Source organism: Aspergillus saccharolyticus (assembly GCF_003184585.1).
Source record: "Aspergillus saccharolyticus JOP 1030-1 unplaced genomic scaffold BP01scaffold_2, whole genome shotgun sequence".
Classification (NCBI taxonomy): Eukaryota; Fungi; Ascomycota; class Eurotiomycetes; order Eurotiales; family Aspergillaceae; genus Aspergillus; species Aspergillus saccharolyticus.
The window spans coordinates 359,826-374,471 of record NW_020290612.1 but is presented as its reverse complement, the minus strand read 5'-3'; the positions used below and the strand labels follow the sequence as shown (position 1 = coordinate 374,471).

General features: G+C 57.0%; 5 protein-coding genes across 5 annotated transcripts; 2 read left to right on the top strand and 3 right to left on the bottom strand.

Moving 5' to 3' along the window:
• Window positions 1-396: 396 nt before the first annotated feature.
• BP01DRAFT_352761 (serine incorporator domain-containing protein) lies at window positions 397-2,245 on the top strand. The gene is made up of 4 exons (XM_025574010.1): window positions 397-585; window positions 637-716; window positions 769-1,357; window positions 1,421-2,245. The coding sequence occupies exons 1-4, from the start codon at window positions 535-537 to the stop codon at window positions 2,132-2,134; spliced, it is 1,434 nt and encodes a 477-aa protein (XP_025435217.1). The 5' UTR covers window positions 397-534; the 3' UTR covers window positions 2,135-2,245.
• A 218-nt stretch (window positions 2,246-2,463) lies between these two features.
• Window positions 2,464-5,698, top strand: BP01DRAFT_378798 (ATP-binding mismatch repair protein PMS1; the record flags this gene model as incomplete). The annotated part of the gene is made up of 4 exons (XM_025577091.1): window positions 2,464-2,496; window positions 2,555-2,651; window positions 2,734-2,820; window positions 2,934-5,698. 4 exons carry the CDS (start codon window positions 2,464-2,466, stop codon window positions 5,696-5,698), a joined length of 2,982 nt encoding a protein of 993 aa, XP_025435216.1.
• Window positions 5,699-5,821: 123 nt separating this feature from the next.
• Window positions 5,822-6,958, bottom strand: BP01DRAFT_310684 (putative short chain oxidoreductase/dehydrogenase; the record flags this gene model as incomplete). The annotated part of the gene is made up of 2 exons (XM_025572429.1): window positions 6,312-6,958; window positions 5,822-6,195 (listed from the first exon to the last, which is right to left on the bottom strand). Coding segments are annotated over exons 1-2 (843 nt in total), but the record flags the coding sequence as incomplete, so codon positions are not given.
• An 83-nt stretch (window positions 6,959-7,041) lies between these two features.
• BP01DRAFT_74212 (uncharacterized protein) lies at window positions 7,042-7,872 on the bottom strand. The gene has a single exon (XM_025580064.1). It carries the CDS (start codon window positions 7,783-7,785, stop codon window positions 7,165-7,167), a length of 621 nt encoding a protein of 206 aa, XP_025435214.1. The 5' UTR covers window positions 7,786-7,872; the 3' UTR covers window positions 7,042-7,164.
• A 333-nt stretch (window positions 7,873-8,205) lies between these two features.
• csmB (putative chitin synthase) lies at window positions 8,206-13,652 on the bottom strand (the record flags this gene model as incomplete). Its single annotated transcript, XM_025577090.1, has 4 exons — window positions 8,206-8,303; window positions 8,364-9,643; window positions 9,696-13,298; window positions 13,354-13,652. 4 exons carry the CDS (start codon window positions 13,650-13,652, stop codon window positions 8,206-8,208), a joined length of 5,280 nt encoding a protein of 1,759 aa, XP_025435213.1.
• Between the last annotated feature and the right edge of the window lie 994 nt (window positions 13,653-14,646).

Below are 14,646 nucleotides of genomic sequence, written 5' to 3'. Positions count from 1 at the left end.
GGGTAAAATGATAGGAGAGGACTGATAAGGAGTGAATGAGAGTCGGAAGAGTAAAAAGCACACGAGGGGAAAAGAACAGCAAAGATCGAGCAGAGCAGGAGAGAGAGAGGGAGAATACGGAGTACGGAGTAGATTTTCGTTTGCTCCAAGTGTCTTCTCCAACCTTTCTTTTTTTTTTCCCCTCTAACGGGGGGGGGGAAGAGGGACTCGTAATCGAGTGGATTTGACGGGACTCCGCAGTTGCAGCCAAAGTGTCAAGGACCAGTCGCTGATTATCGCCGATAAGGCAAAAAAAGGGGGCCTGACCGCTTGCAGGCAGTAACTCCGATGCCGGCGGTGTGCCTCACATGACGACAGGGCGAGATGCAGTTGGATAAACTCACCAACTGCATTGCTGCCTGCCTTGCAGTTGCTTGATCTGCAGTCTGATCACTGGTCTTTATACAATACTCTTCACTCTTACTCTCCAACACTATTCATATCAACCCCTTCTCCACCCCTAAGTTCCTTCCAGAGGCATTGAGGGTCGACATCATGGGGGCCCTTCTGTCTCTGCCCTTGTTGGCAATCCCGAGCGCCAGCACGGTACGTAATCACCCATCCTCATCGCCTGTCTGCCCACTAATGGCGATCCAGCTCATCACCCTCGCAACCTCTTGTTGCGGTGCTGCCACTTGCTCCGCAGTATGTAGCGCTTGTGGAAAGTTTCAGAATAGGTGAGACGGATGACTCCGCAACACCCTCGGCCGGTCACTGACAGGTGCACAGCATGGCGACGAGAATCGCCTACGCTTTCATCCTCCTCTTCAACTCCATCGTCTCCTGGATTATGCTCACCCCCTGGGCGCTCAAGAAACTTCAGCACATGACTCTGGACTACATGGAAATTCGATGTGATGGCAAGGACTGTCACGGCTGGGTTGCGGTGCATCGGATCAACTTCGGTCTGGGTCTGTTCCATTTGATCCTCGCTCTCGCACTGCTGGGGGTGCAATCCTCCAAAGACGGCCGCGCAGTCCTGCAGAATGGTTTCTGGGGTCCGAAGATCATCCTGTGGTTCGCGCTCGTGGTCACGTCATTCTTCATTCCGGAATCGTTCTTTTTCGTCTATGGACATTACATCGCCTTCTTCTGCGCCATGCTGTTCCTGCTGCTCGGGCTGATCCTCCTCGTGGACTTGGCCCACTCGTGGGCTGAACTCTGCCTGCAGAAGATCGAAGACCAGGATTCGCGGACTTGGCGCGGGCTGCTCATTGGCTCGACCGTGGGCATGTACCTGGCGTCTTTGGCCATGACGATCTTGATGTATGTCTTCTTCGCCCACAGCGGGTGCTCGATGAACCAGGCCGCGATCACTGTAAGTAACATACACCTTTCGCATTCCATGGGGGTGTCCCTTCGTGCTCACTTGGAATTCTAGATCAATCTCGTAATCTTCCTGATTATCTCGGTCATCTCGGTACAGCCCATGGTGCAGGAGTCCAACCCCCGCGCGGGGCTGGCCCAAGCCGCGATGGTGACGGTCTACTGCACCTACCTGACCATGTCAGCGGTGTCCATGGAGCCGGATGACAGGCACTGCAACCCCTTGATTCGTGCGCGGGGCACGCGAACGGCCAGCATTGTGTTGGGAGCGATTGTCACGATGGCCACGATCGCGTACACGACCACCCGGGCGGCCACCCAGGGCATCGCGCTGGGCTCCAAGGGCGGCCACAGCTACTCGCAGCTGCAGTCAGATGACAACGAGCATGGTCTCGTGACCCAACAGCCCAGCAGCCGACGTGAGATGCGGGCCGAGGTGCTCCGTGCGGCGGTGGCCAGTGGGAGCTTGCCCGCCAGTGCCCTCGACGAGAGCGACGACGAGGACGAGTACGACACCAAGGATGATGAGAAAGGCTCCACCCAGTACAACTACTCGTTGTTCCACATTATCTTCTTCCTCGCGACCACCTGGGTGGCCACGTTGCTCACGCAGAACCTGGACCCGGAGGCGGCGGACGACTTTGCGCCGGTGGGCCGGACCTACTGGGCCAGTTGGGTGAAGATCATCAGCGCCTGGGTGTGTTACGCGATTTACCTCTGGACCCTGATTGCCCCGGTGGTTCTTCCCGACCGCTTCGATACCTACTAGGGGGGAGTAGTCTAGCCCCTCAAGCCGTATCTTCTTTTGGGTGTTGCTTAGCGATTCGTCGTTCGTTTGCCGGTGTATATAGCTTGACACGATTATATGAGTTACTATGGGTACACTGCCTGTTGTAGACCGTATGTGATGTTGGTTCACCATGCGAGGTATTTTGTAGTACGTACCATTTCATTTATCGCGGTATAACTCGGAACCCACTGCAGCGGGGAGGCCCGCTGATTAGTTATCGGCGGCCCACCTCGCGTAAAGTGGCCGACGCGCATCTCCCGCGTTGACACTCCGCCTGTGTTCGGCTCCAAAACAACCATGGCATGAAGATGGCGACCATCAAGGCCATCGAGGCCCGCTCAGTACGTCCTTTCTTTTGGGGGGTATCTCAGCCATCACTAATTCCGTGACAACGATTAGGTCCACCAAATCCAATCCGGCCAGGTGATCACCGACCTCTGCTCCGTCGCCAAGGAGCTGGTTGAAAACAGTCTCGATGCGGGCGCCACCTCGATCGGTACGTTTATCTCTTGTCTGGCAGTTATCAAACCAAGCCAATCCTAAGGCCAATAACTGATTTATTTTCTGGGTGGATACAGAAGTCCGTTTCAAAAACAATGGACTCGATCTAATCGAGGTGCAGGACAACGGTAGCGGGATTGCGCCGGAGAACTATGAGAGTTTGGGTATGTCCCCCAGCCCAGCCCAGCCCAGCCCAGCTCGAACCCACCAGGATACAAACCCTCAATCATGAACATTACATGTTTACTAATCGATATGTGTGCTTGTTGGGGGACAGCATTAAAACACCACACCTCCAAACTCACCACCTTCACCGATCTCACCACCCTCCACACCTTCGGCTTCCGCGGCGAGGCGCTCTCCTCCCTGTGCGCGCTCTCCAGCTTCCACGTCGTCACGGCGCAAGCGCACCAAGCCCCGAGAGCCACCCGCCTGGAGTTCGAACCGAGCGGCCGCCTGCGCCGCACGCAGATGGTGGCCGGCACAAAGGGGACGACTGCGTCGGTGGCACACATCTTCCGGGGCTTACCGGTGCGCCGCCGCGAACTGGAGAAGAACATCAAACGGGAGTACGGGAAGGTGGTGGGTCTGCTGCATGCGTACGCGTGCATCAGTACGCGCGTGCGGTTCTGCGTGCGCAATATCATCACCAACCACCCCGCCTCCTCCGCCTCCTCTGCTGGCAGCGGAGGGCGCAACGTGGTCGTCTTCAGCACGCGCGGCAACGCAACCACCCGAGAGAACATCGCGAATGTTTACGGGGCAAAGACGCTGGGAGCGTTGATCCCGCTGGACCTGGCGCTGGAGCTCGGGACCGACACAACCAAAATGGAGATCAAAGTGCGCGGACATGTGTCGAGGCCGGTGGTCGGCGAGGGACGACAAACGCCGGATCGGCAGATGTTCTTTGTGAATGCGCGGCCGTGCGCGCTGCCGCAGATCGCCAAGGCGTTCAATGAGGTGTATCGCGCCTACAATGTCGCGCAGTCGCCCTTTGTGTTTGCGGACTTGGAGATGGATACGGGGGCGTATGATGTGAATGTGTCGCCGGACAAGAGGACGGTGCTGCTGCATGAGGCGGGGATGCTGATTGAGAGGTTGAAGGAGGCGTTGGGCGAGTTGTTTGAGGCGGCGGAGCAGAGGGTGCCAATGGGGGTGGCAGGGGGACGGCAGCTGCGGTTGCAGAGGGGGGATACGCGGGATAGTCGGGATGGTCAGGGGGATGGTGAACAGGAGAAAGACGGCCAGGTGCACGCTACGGAGACGACTGCCACCGCTCAAGACCGCATGAAAAGCTTCTTAAGTGGACTGGGGGCTGCAGAGACTCGCGTCGAAGAGTCGGTTGATGGCTCCACGCAAGACACTGCACCGCAGACGCAGTCTCCCTTGCCCTCAGAAGACAACGAACTCTTCGTACCTCAAGACAGTCCGCCCGAGACTCGCGAGCGGGCCGCCGCAGATGAACCATCTACGCAAGACATCCAGGCTGACGCCCCGATCCCTTCCACCCAGGACGCCATGGCATCTCCAGAAACACCGAGCGTGGTGCAGAACGCGTTCGACCGGATGCGGCCCAGACGCATGCCGGCGGAGATTGCGACGATCACGATCAACAACCGCACGGTCACGTCCGTGATAGGGAGCGGGGCGAAGAAGCGATTCAGCGAGGCCACTGGGTCGAGCGGGACCCGAAAGAGACGGATTCACACGCCGTCCCGGCCGAGCATTTTCGGGAAGCATATGCGGGACTTTGCTGCTCCGGGGTCTCAGTTGGCGGATGAGAGTGAGGCGGAGGGGGTGAGTGAAGAGATCGAGGATGACTCTGAGAATGCAGAGATCGAGGATGATTCTGAGAATGCAGAGATCGAGGATGATTCTGAGGCTGAGCAGGACGCGATGGAAGCTCCGCGAGTGGACGAGGGGGATGCCGAGAAAATGGAAGAGCCTGCTTCTCACCCTGGCGACTCTGACTATGAAACTGGACCTGAGGCGGACGAGGCAGCGGAGCCCGCCACACCAGCCGCAGAAGACATGACGGAGGCGGAAAAGAAGCAACACGAGGAGGCCGAGGTGCAGCGATTGATACGACAAGCCGAAGAAAAGGCGGCTCTCCCGCACAACAGCGAGCAGCGTGCCAACAAGATGAACAAGGGCGCCGCGCACCGCGACTCCACCGTCAACCTCGTGACCCATGTCGACGGCTCCGTAGCCCAGCTCCAGGCTCGGTTCAGACAGATCGAGACCTGCCGGCGCGTGGGCATGAAGTCGGTTGAACACCGGCCCGAGAAGACAACATCCTCCCCGACCGCAGAAGAACGCCTGTCATTAACGGTCAGCAAGGACGACTTTGCGCAGATGCGGATCATCGGACAGTTCAACCTGGGCTTCATCCTGGCGACGCGCACGCATCACGATCCCGGTTCCCGCACGACCAAAGACGAACTGTTCATCATCGACCAGCACGCCTCGGACGAGAAGTACAACTTTGAGCGCCTGCAGGCCGACACTGTCGTGCAGAACCAGCGGCTGGTGCGGCCCAAGCAGCTGGATCTGACGGCCGTCGAGGAGGAGATTGTGATCGAGAACCAGGCCGCGCTGGAGAAAAACGGGTTCGTGGTGGAGGTGGACGACAGCGGGGACGAGCCGATCGGCCGCCGCTGCAGGCTGGTCTCGTTGCCGCTGAGCAGAGAGGTGGTCTTTGGGGAGCGCGATTTGGAGGAGCTGATCGTGCTGCTCTCGGAGATGCCGAGTCACGCCGGGGGGGAAGACGTTCCGCGGCCGACCAAGGTGCGCACGATGTTCGCCATGCGGGCGTGTCGGTCGAGCATCATGATCGGGAAGAACCTGACGACGCGGCAGATGGAGAGGGTGGTGCGCAATATGGGGACCATCGACAAGCCGTGGAACTGTCCGCACGGACGGCCGACGATGCGGCATCTGATGAGTCTGGGGGAGTGGGATGAGTGGGATGAGTGGGATGACGAGGAGGAGCGCAACCAGTTGGATATGTGGAGGGGGTTTTTCGAGGAGATGGATGAATGATTGACACTTGGTCCTGGCATTTGGCATTGACACTTGGATAGAGACTGGTCTACAACCCAACCTTTTTGCTATGCTAAGTTAAAACCAAAATTGGACTCACGAACTTCACTTCTCCACCCCCACCGAAAGCGCCACCTCCCTCATCTCCTCCAGGTTCTTCTGGAGGAGATCTATTTTCGCCTGGAACCGATGGAAACAATCCTCCCCCAGGGGCACCCGGAGCCACCCCTGCTTCCCCTGCCCGAATCCCGTGCCATCCACGAGCTCGACAATCCGCTGCGCCGCCTTGTCGGGGTCCGACCCTGCGGCGCCGCTCTCCCGATTCGCCTTGAACTTCGTCAGGAGCGTCTCCAGAGGCGTGTCTTTGTAGCCGGGATCCATCCCCGCCGCCGGCTCGGTATAGGCTGACCAGAAGCTCGTGCGGAGAGTGCCGGGCTCAACGAGCAGGACGCGGATGTTGAACGGGGCGAGTTCACGCGATAGAGCTTCCGACATTCCTATCCCACCCAGTTTGTCACATCAGATTGCGTTCAACAATAAACCCAAACCTCAACCAAAGCAATCGAATCAAAGCACCTAACGCAATCTCCTCCAAGGCAGGAAAACCACTCACCCTCTAACGCGAATTTCGTCCCCGCATAAACCCCACAAGCCGCCAACCCGTCTACCCCGGCACTACTCGAGATATTCACCACCGTCCCCGTCCGCCTCGCCCGCATGGGGGGCAGTACAGCCTTTAGCACGCTGATCACCCCGTACACATTGGTCGCGAACTGCGCGTGCACCTCCTCGAGGCTCATGTCCTCGATGCTGCCCAGGAGGGCGTAGCCGGCGTTGTTGATGACGACGTCGACGGGCGGGTGGGCGGCGAGCGCGGCGGCGAGGGTGGCGGTTGCGTCGGCGGTGGAGACGTCGAGGGGAAGCCAGGTGAGGGATGGGGAGGAGGTGAGGGTTGGCTGGGCTTCTGCAGCGCGGGCTGGGTTGCGGGCTGTGGCGAGGACGGTGTGGCCGGCTGCCAGGGCGGCGTGGGCGAGGGCGGCGCCTAGGCCGGTTGAGGCGCCGGTGATGAGGTAGGTTGGCATGATGAGGATTAAAGAGGGGTGGATGGTGTTGGGGAGGTCGAGTATATGACTATATACTTGGTATGGTGAGCGGAGTTTGGAGTTAAGGCGATACTTCCGAGGGAAGGATTCCTCGGAGGCACTACTAGATAGATCTTAGTGTGTCCTTGGGGAGGTTGGAGTGAGCAGTGGTTTAATTGACTACGTATGTTGGGGATAATACTGCCCGTGTAGCAATAGCAATTGATAAGTTGAACTTGATGATACAAGATAACTACTTACTAGTGGTGGTGTAGTAAGAAGCGGGGCGGGCGCGTCCAAGTTCTATGCAACCATATATATAGAACCATAGAATCAATACGGAGTAAACATCAAGTTGAGGAATATTAACAACATAAGTTAATCTCACCACCATCGAAACCACCCTCCACGTCTGACCGGCACTTCATCCTCACGAATCTCATTACCATCCGAGGAGTCCCTAGCAACCTCCTCCCTAACTACCTTTCCATTCCCATCCCCAGTCCCATGTTCTTCCCCATCCACCTTACTATGATCAACGTGATCCTCCCCATCCCCCATCTCAACCAACCGCAACGTCTCCTCCAACACCAAAATCTCCTGCTCAATCACCTCCGCCCAATTCTGCACATCCCCGATCTCCTTGAGCGCCGAGCGCGCCGAATCCGCCACCCGGCCCAGCTGCACGTTCTGTTTCGCCAGCGCCGCCGTCGCCTGCTGCAGATTCGTCTGTTGCTGGTCGAGCACCGCGGCGTTGTCGTGGAGGGTGCGGGCGCGCTCGCGCAACTGGGTTTCGTAGTTTTGGCCGACGCTGCGGAGGGTGGCGGTGAATGCGGTTTGGGCTTCGAGGGAGGGTTTGGTGGCGGGGGAGGCGGGGGGTTCTTGCGGAGGATGAGTAGATTGAGAGGGAGGATGAGGAGGGGTGGTGGTGGTGGTGGTGATGGTGGTGGTGTAGGAGGAGGGTAAGGGTGGATGATCTTGGTCAAGGGGTTCGGGGAGGGACATAGTTTCAAATGCTGCTGCTGGGTTGAGTTGAAATTCTAGTTTAGTAGTTGGGTTGGGGTTGGTGCCAAGTGTGAGATTGTAACGTAGTTGTGAAGCGATGGTTAATTGTGATGGCGGGGTATTTTATGTGGCAGTCGGACGATCCCTGTCAAGCCACCAAGTAGTAGTTGTGCTGCATGAAGATCTATCTTGCAACCAGTCTATTCTCTCGCAGTATACTACCGACTACCACCAGTCAGAAAATGCAGACGCACAGAGCTACCCCGGCAGTCTGCTTCTAATACTGTAGTACTACAAAGCAACTTCTGCAGCTCAACCCGAGGAAATGATTGAAATAAATCTCGCTAAATAAACCCAAACAAGACCACCGGAATGCCCACACACTACATATGTATAAAAGATTAGTACAATAATAAGACACTACATATTGGCCAATTCGTGATCAATCTGCTTGTCCAAGAAACTTCGTTTGTCGCCCAGTAACGTCGTCTGCAGTCGTTGCTCGACCAACGCGCGCACTAAAAAGTCAACCGTCAGCAGCTGTTCACCTCTCCATTCACCAGATTTAAAAAACTCACCCTGCTTCTTCGTCACCGTGTCCAGATCCACCTCCGCCAAACAACTCCGGATGGCCTCCGTGATCGACGCCTCATCCGGCCCGCTCCCCCCGCGGAAGTCGAACGCACTCACCGGCCGAGACGGATACCCAACCGGACTGCGCGAGTTCGGCCGCCCCCCCAGCAGATTGTCCGTGCTCTGCATCAGCCCCACGCTGTGCCGGTGGGTCAGCCCACTCTCCTGGAACTGGCTCATGTTGCCCATCGACATCTGCCGCGACACGTTGTGGCTGCTCTGGTGCGGGTGGTCCGTGTATCTCGTAAAGCTCGACAGATGCGACTGACGGTTGCCCGGCGTATGGAGGAAGGGCGCAGGCGACTGCGGCGGCATGTACGGGCTGCTGTGGCGCCCGTGCGGCGGAAAGCCCGTCAGGATCGTCGACGCCGGCTTGATCGACGAGTACTGCGAATGCATGTCGTCCATCTCCATCGCCATCTCGTCCCCGAAGCGCCCAGAGTACAGCTTCTCCTGACTCAGGCCCAAGTCGCCGCGGCGGCCCGGCAGGTTGTTGGCCAGGCAATAGTCATCCCAGCGCTGCAGCGGGATACTGCGCGGGTCGAACTTCTCGTCCGCCACCGCAACCACCTTCTTGTCGCCCTTCTCGCCAATGACGATACGCGTGTTACCCCAACTGAAATCATCCTGCTTCCAGAACGAGTACAGCGGCAGAACAAAGTTGTAGATCGGATAGGCACAGAGGTAGATAATCATCCATCCGATGTGCTGCCACTGCCGCTTGAGCAGGAAGATAATCGCCTGCAGACCGTACACACCGGCCAGGATGATGATCGAGATGATCGGGAATTGACCCGTGCCACTGCCGACCAGATACAAGAGGTATCCCAGGTAGACACACGTGGCCGGAAGAATCAGGGTGCCAACCAGATCCACCAAGACCACAAACCGCATACTGAACAAACAGAAGCCGCACATGTCCTTCAAAGCCGCCACCTCAACCAGATTGTGAATGGTGGAGTTGATCCATCGACGTCGCTGCGAAAGAAGAACGGACCATGTCTCGGGCGCCGCGGTACTAGCATAGGCATCCGGGATGAACTTGTAGGACATGTGAGGAAAGTGCTTCGTCATCAAAGTCGTCAAAAAACGATCCTCTCCCAGAGACAGAAGGTTCTTCTTGTGCAAGGTGTCCACCTCGGGATCGGCATATTCGGCAATGACCTGATCGGCAATGATCAGTGGGCGACCCTTGTCGGCGGTGCGCAAGCGATACATGCAGAAACTAAGACGGGTCAGTGTACATTTTCCTTCACGTCGGAACCCAAATCACCTACCAGCCCGGAAGACACGTCACCGTGCCGAACAGCGACTCAAACGCCTTGGCCAAGTGGTGTGAAATGTAGTACTCGTAGACCTGGATCATCGTCCACCAACTCCGCTCCTCGTTCTGCAGACTGGTCTCGCCACAGATACCGGCAATCCGCGCATCGTTGGCACAGGCCGCCACCAGCCGATTCAACGAATCTTCCCGGACACTAGTATCGGCATCCACCATCAGACAGTATTCATAGAGCTCCGGGTCCACGCCAATCACGTTGTTGATTTGATGGAAGATCTCCAGCTCGAGCGGCGACATAGGGGATCGGTGGTGCACGCGGTTCAGGAACTGCATCAAAAGGATCTGCGAGTCACGCTTGCCACGGTTTCCAGGCTTGGGCTTGCTCTGTTCCGACTCCTTGCCCACCTTCACCACCACAATGTACGGAACCACATTGCCCTCATATTCGTACAACCCCGAGTACACCTTGCCGTAGTTCAGCTGTTCGCTGCCCTGTCCAATCGACTTGCAAGGCAAAGCAGGCGGGTCGATCTTGGGATCCACTCCCAGAATATCCAGAACAATCTTGGGCGTCGGTCGGTCATTGCCACCACCGACAATCATACCGTCACAAATCACGAAGATCAGCTTGCGTTTGTTATCGTATTCCAGAGCAGTAAGGGAATCCAGCCCTTGCCGCAACGCATCTTCACCTTCGGTATAGGCAGGGACCAGGCAGATAACAAACTTGTCTTGTGGAGCCGGTCGCCGCTTGGTCCCGAACTGCAGGGCGGCAAGGAACTTGACAATAATCACGGCACAGATCATGACTGTAAACGCCAGCAAGATCCAGTTGTTGACCGTACATCTCGGGCTGGTGCGGAAATCGACTTTGCCCTTGTAGAAGACGTAGTCCATACAGGTCTGGACATTCTGGAACTCGGTGGAGTTTCCCCACTTGGACGTGACATCTTCACCAGCATAATCCTTAAAGAGTGTGGTCACAGTATCAGGCAGATAGTCATAGCCGTCGGTGTCATCGAACAAATCCGCCGTATAGAAATAATCCGTGAGGTCATAGATCTTCTCATGGACAATGACCCAGTATCGTGAACTGGATTCAGCTTCTTTCTTGACCTTCTCTCTCGTCCACACCAGGGGTCCCTTATAGTAACCCTTCATCTTGGGCAGGAAGATGTCTTCGTACCACGTGATGTTGTGCAGCTTGGTGGTCGTGCTCGGGGTTTCGTATGACCCGCAGTTGTGTTCCGCATCCGAGTACTCGAGCGCGCTCGTGTCGTTGTATTCCATCTGGATGGTTTGACTGGTCACGTAGTGACTGCAGAATCGAGTCAGTGGGGGAGGGAAGTAAGGATCCAGAATCTCTCCGGCGAACGGCTTCATGTTGGTCGTGGTCGTGTCAATCCCGTTATCACTGTGCTGGGTCTTCCAGAACTTGCTGATATCATAGACGTTGCCATGGACACTGACGTAGAAGTCGTCGCTGCCTACGTGCCAGCTGAGCTCTTGCTCGTTCCACACCTTATCCTTGTTGGGGCACAAGAGATCGCCGAAAGCGATGATATAGAAACAGACAATGCCGTTGAAGAGCAGAATGAGGAAGACCAGCACGAACTTCTCTCGCCAGGCCATGCGGACATCGGGACGCTTCATGCGACCCAACCAGCGGAGGGCAGGGGAGGGAATCCAGAAGGTCAACGCCCACACGAAGGCAACCCAAGCTCGTCGCACCTTGGTGATCTGCTTCTTCTCGAGGTGCTTGCCATCTCCGAATTCCGGATCAAGCTCCCCTTCGTAGCGGGCATAATCCTCGTCCCATTTTCTCGTGTCACCTTTGTTGCCTAGGCCGTAGTCGCCGCCACTCATGTGGAGAGTATGGGGAACGCTAGGGGCAGTGGACTTGGCGATGCCGCCATGCACACTGGGCACGAGTGTGCTTTGTCTCTGCAGCAGGTTGTCGCGGCTGCCCAGGAGACTGGTCGACTCTGCCACGGGGGTTCCAGCGTAATGCGGGTCGAGCATGGTGCTGTCGTAGATAAAGGGGTTGACTGGCGGCGACTCGTCAGGTTTGAGATCGAGCATCGTTTCAGCCTCCCACCAAGCGTTCTCGCGCATCCAGATCCGCTGGTGACCGACGAATGAGTCGCCATTGGTCCAACCTCTTTCCACCAACCAGCTCTCCACCCCATCTCTGCCGTCCGCGCAGCCCAGCCGGTGATAGCGGCTCACAAACTCATCCACGTCAAAGTCCGCGGTGAAGTCGAGCTGCTTCAGACGCCTATTCGCCCACTCAGCAAGTCGCCATTCGCGCAACTGACGCGAAATCGCCGCCGCCGACCAGCCGACCGCTGGGAGGGTAGGGTTGAGACTCGCGGGAAGCTCGTCCGTAGGATGCAAGGAGATGTGATGCCACACCCGGCTGCTGCCCAGGGTGGTCATCAGGTCGAAGCGGCCCTTTTGGCCCAGCGTGATGCCTTCGGTTTCGACAGGAAGCAGAAGGCGTCGGAGGAAGGAGTCCGCGTCCACTTCAAAACCAACCTTCTCGAGTACTTCCTGTCGCCGCGCGACCTCGTGTTCCCGTTCGCGCCAGGCATTCCCGGTGGTGATGCCAAGATCGGGCTCGACCTGTGCGACTGCCGTGTGGACCTCGTTCGAAAGTGCATGGCCAATGGGAGGGACGTTGACGCCATCTTCCTTCATTTCCGCATTGATCCCAATGCTATCGTCGAAGACTTCTCGCATTGCCAATGCTTTTCCGAGGGCAGGGCGAGGGACATCCACCACGGTGATGGCAACGGTGTCGTCGTCGGTCCACTGGCCTCCAGGGCCCGAGCCACCACTCACGCTGGGGCTACTTTCCAGCATCGCTTGAAGCTCGCTTGAGATGGCGTCGTTCGCTTTGCTGATCACCCAGTCAACGAGGGCCTCGTAGATCCCGGCCATGAGCACCTCCCGCTCATCGGTCGAGCACTTGTGAGCCAGCACTTCGGGGTCGATTCCTAGCAGACCGCCAACTTCCTCACATGCTTCCTCCAAGTCCTCCTGATCGACTAGCAATCCTGCTGCGTCGCCCAACCTCAGCAACCCCGCCAGGGTGGCCAGCAAGCCACGCAAGGAAGCTCCCTTGATGCCGATGGCCTTGAGCGCGGCCCGGAAGTCTTCCGCGGCGGCCGCATCGTCCGCTGTTGGGAGGTAAGATGGGGGCGTATAGGTTCCGGACTTTTTCAGCAGAGAGTACTCCGATACATCCTTCAGATTCAGGAACTCGCGCTCGGCGGGAGTCGATACGGAGGCTAGGAGGTAGTAGAAGACGTCAAATGCACGAAAACCGGGCTCCGGAGCAATCTCCAGCAGGCCCTTGCGTACATTGATCCCGGAGGTCGACAGCGACAACGTCAGTCCTACAATATCCCCTTTCAGGTTGAAGGAGTAGCGGGCCGCAAGAGCGGAGTAGAGCGAATAGGAGGGATTAAATGATGTGACAGCGGAGACGAAGGGTCGAAGAGCTGTGAGCGCGGTGAAGGTGATGCTTGGGGTCGAAAGCGGCAGGGCTGCCAAGAATGGCTCCAGAATGGACGGAGTCGACTGATGTGCGGAGCTGTAGCAGGTTAGCACAATAATGGCAACGTTCTTCGTGGCAGGTTCTGGCATACCATAGCACGATACAGCCATCCTCCGCTCGTCGTCGCGCATGCTCCCACGCGCGAAGGGCGAGCTCCCGGTCGATTGTGCCTCCATCCGGGCCGTTCGAGGTGGCCCGCGTGGCGGTGACCCAGGTGTTCACCACCAAGCTTGTTGCCGCATCGAGTTGATAAGGCTGGGCCGAGTTATAGTAGGCATGTAGCGCATTCAGCAGGGTGTTGGTCGTCACCGGGCTCGGGGAGTGAGCGCCTGGCCGCGCCGTCGACATACCCGCCGAATGGCTCGAGTAGACGGAAAAGCGAGTGGACATGATTGCTGTTCCTATGTACCACAGCAAACAACAGCCAAGTCAGGATCGTGGTGAGAGAAGGAGATTCGCCCCGAGTAGCCAGATCCAGCGTCAAATAAATCTGTAGACGGAGTGGCTGACTATAGCATGAGTCTTGTTGGCTGACTCGTCGTTTGGCGGGCAATCAAGCCATGAGCATCTGTGAATGAAGCACGCTAAATGAAAATTTCAACCGTGTTTAATTGTGCTAATGCTGCAGATTGCGCCCAAGATGGTCTCTGGAATGGTCAGTCTGGATCAGGTGAATGTCTTCTGAGCGAGTGTCAGGGACGGGAATCCAGTAGCGAATGTTTGAGGAATCGATCAATTAAGATTAAGGTGCTTGATCAGGCAGGGTTCGAGAAAGCGAAGGACTAGAGGAGATAGCGACAGAAGATGGGGGGGAAGAACTGCCAAACAGAATAGAACGAATGCAGAACACAAGCAGCAACCGAGGGAACCCAAGCCAAAGATGAAGACAGAGACAGATGCAAGCAACAGCGCAGAAGAGCAAAGGCGAAGAAGAGGAAGCCGTCCGTGATCGAATGTTGTTTGTACCGACGGGTGGGAATACTTACTTTACCTTTACTCAGTGGGCCCTTGACTCGATCGGGATAGTCAGGTATGGGTCGGCACGGGGGAGGGTTGAAAATTACTGGGTTTGGCTGGGGGGTGGTTGTTACCGCTTACCGCCGACCCCTAGTAGCTCCTGTAAGTAAATGGTATTGGGGATGTACGGTGTGAGACCGTCCACGCGGTGAATACTAGATCAACTACTAGCTAAATACCCGCCAACCTGCGGCCACAGTTCGAGTTCCAGCGGTGGTATCGGAGAGTAATTTGCAATCACAACGAAGGGGAGACTACCTGGTATCAGTTACGAGCCCCCCCCCAAACTAGCTAACTCTAAGGGGACAAGTGCAGCAGACAGATCTTAAGCAGCACAACTATTTCCATGGGTAGTTCATTGTAGTCT

What these genes read in the sequence shown, in the direction of transcription:
- BP01DRAFT_74212 (XM_025580064.1), bottom strand. Translation starts at nt 7,785, where the DNA reads ATGTCCCTCCCCGAACCCCTTGACCAAGATCATCCACCCTTACCCTCC.
- BP01DRAFT_352761 (XM_025574010.1), top strand. Translation starts at nt 535, where the DNA reads ATGGGGGCCCTTCTGTCTCTGCCCTTGTTGGCAATCCCGAGCGCCAGC. An exon ending in CAATCCCGAGCGCCAGCACG is followed by an intron (nt 586 to 636) that starts GTACGTAATCAC and finishes ATGGCGATCCAG; the next exon opens with CTCATCACCCTCGCAACCTC. An exon ending in TGTGGAAAGTTTCAGAATAG is followed by an intron (nt 717 to 768) that starts GTGAGACGGATG and finishes ACAGGTGCACAG; the next exon opens with CATGGCGACGAGAATCGCCT.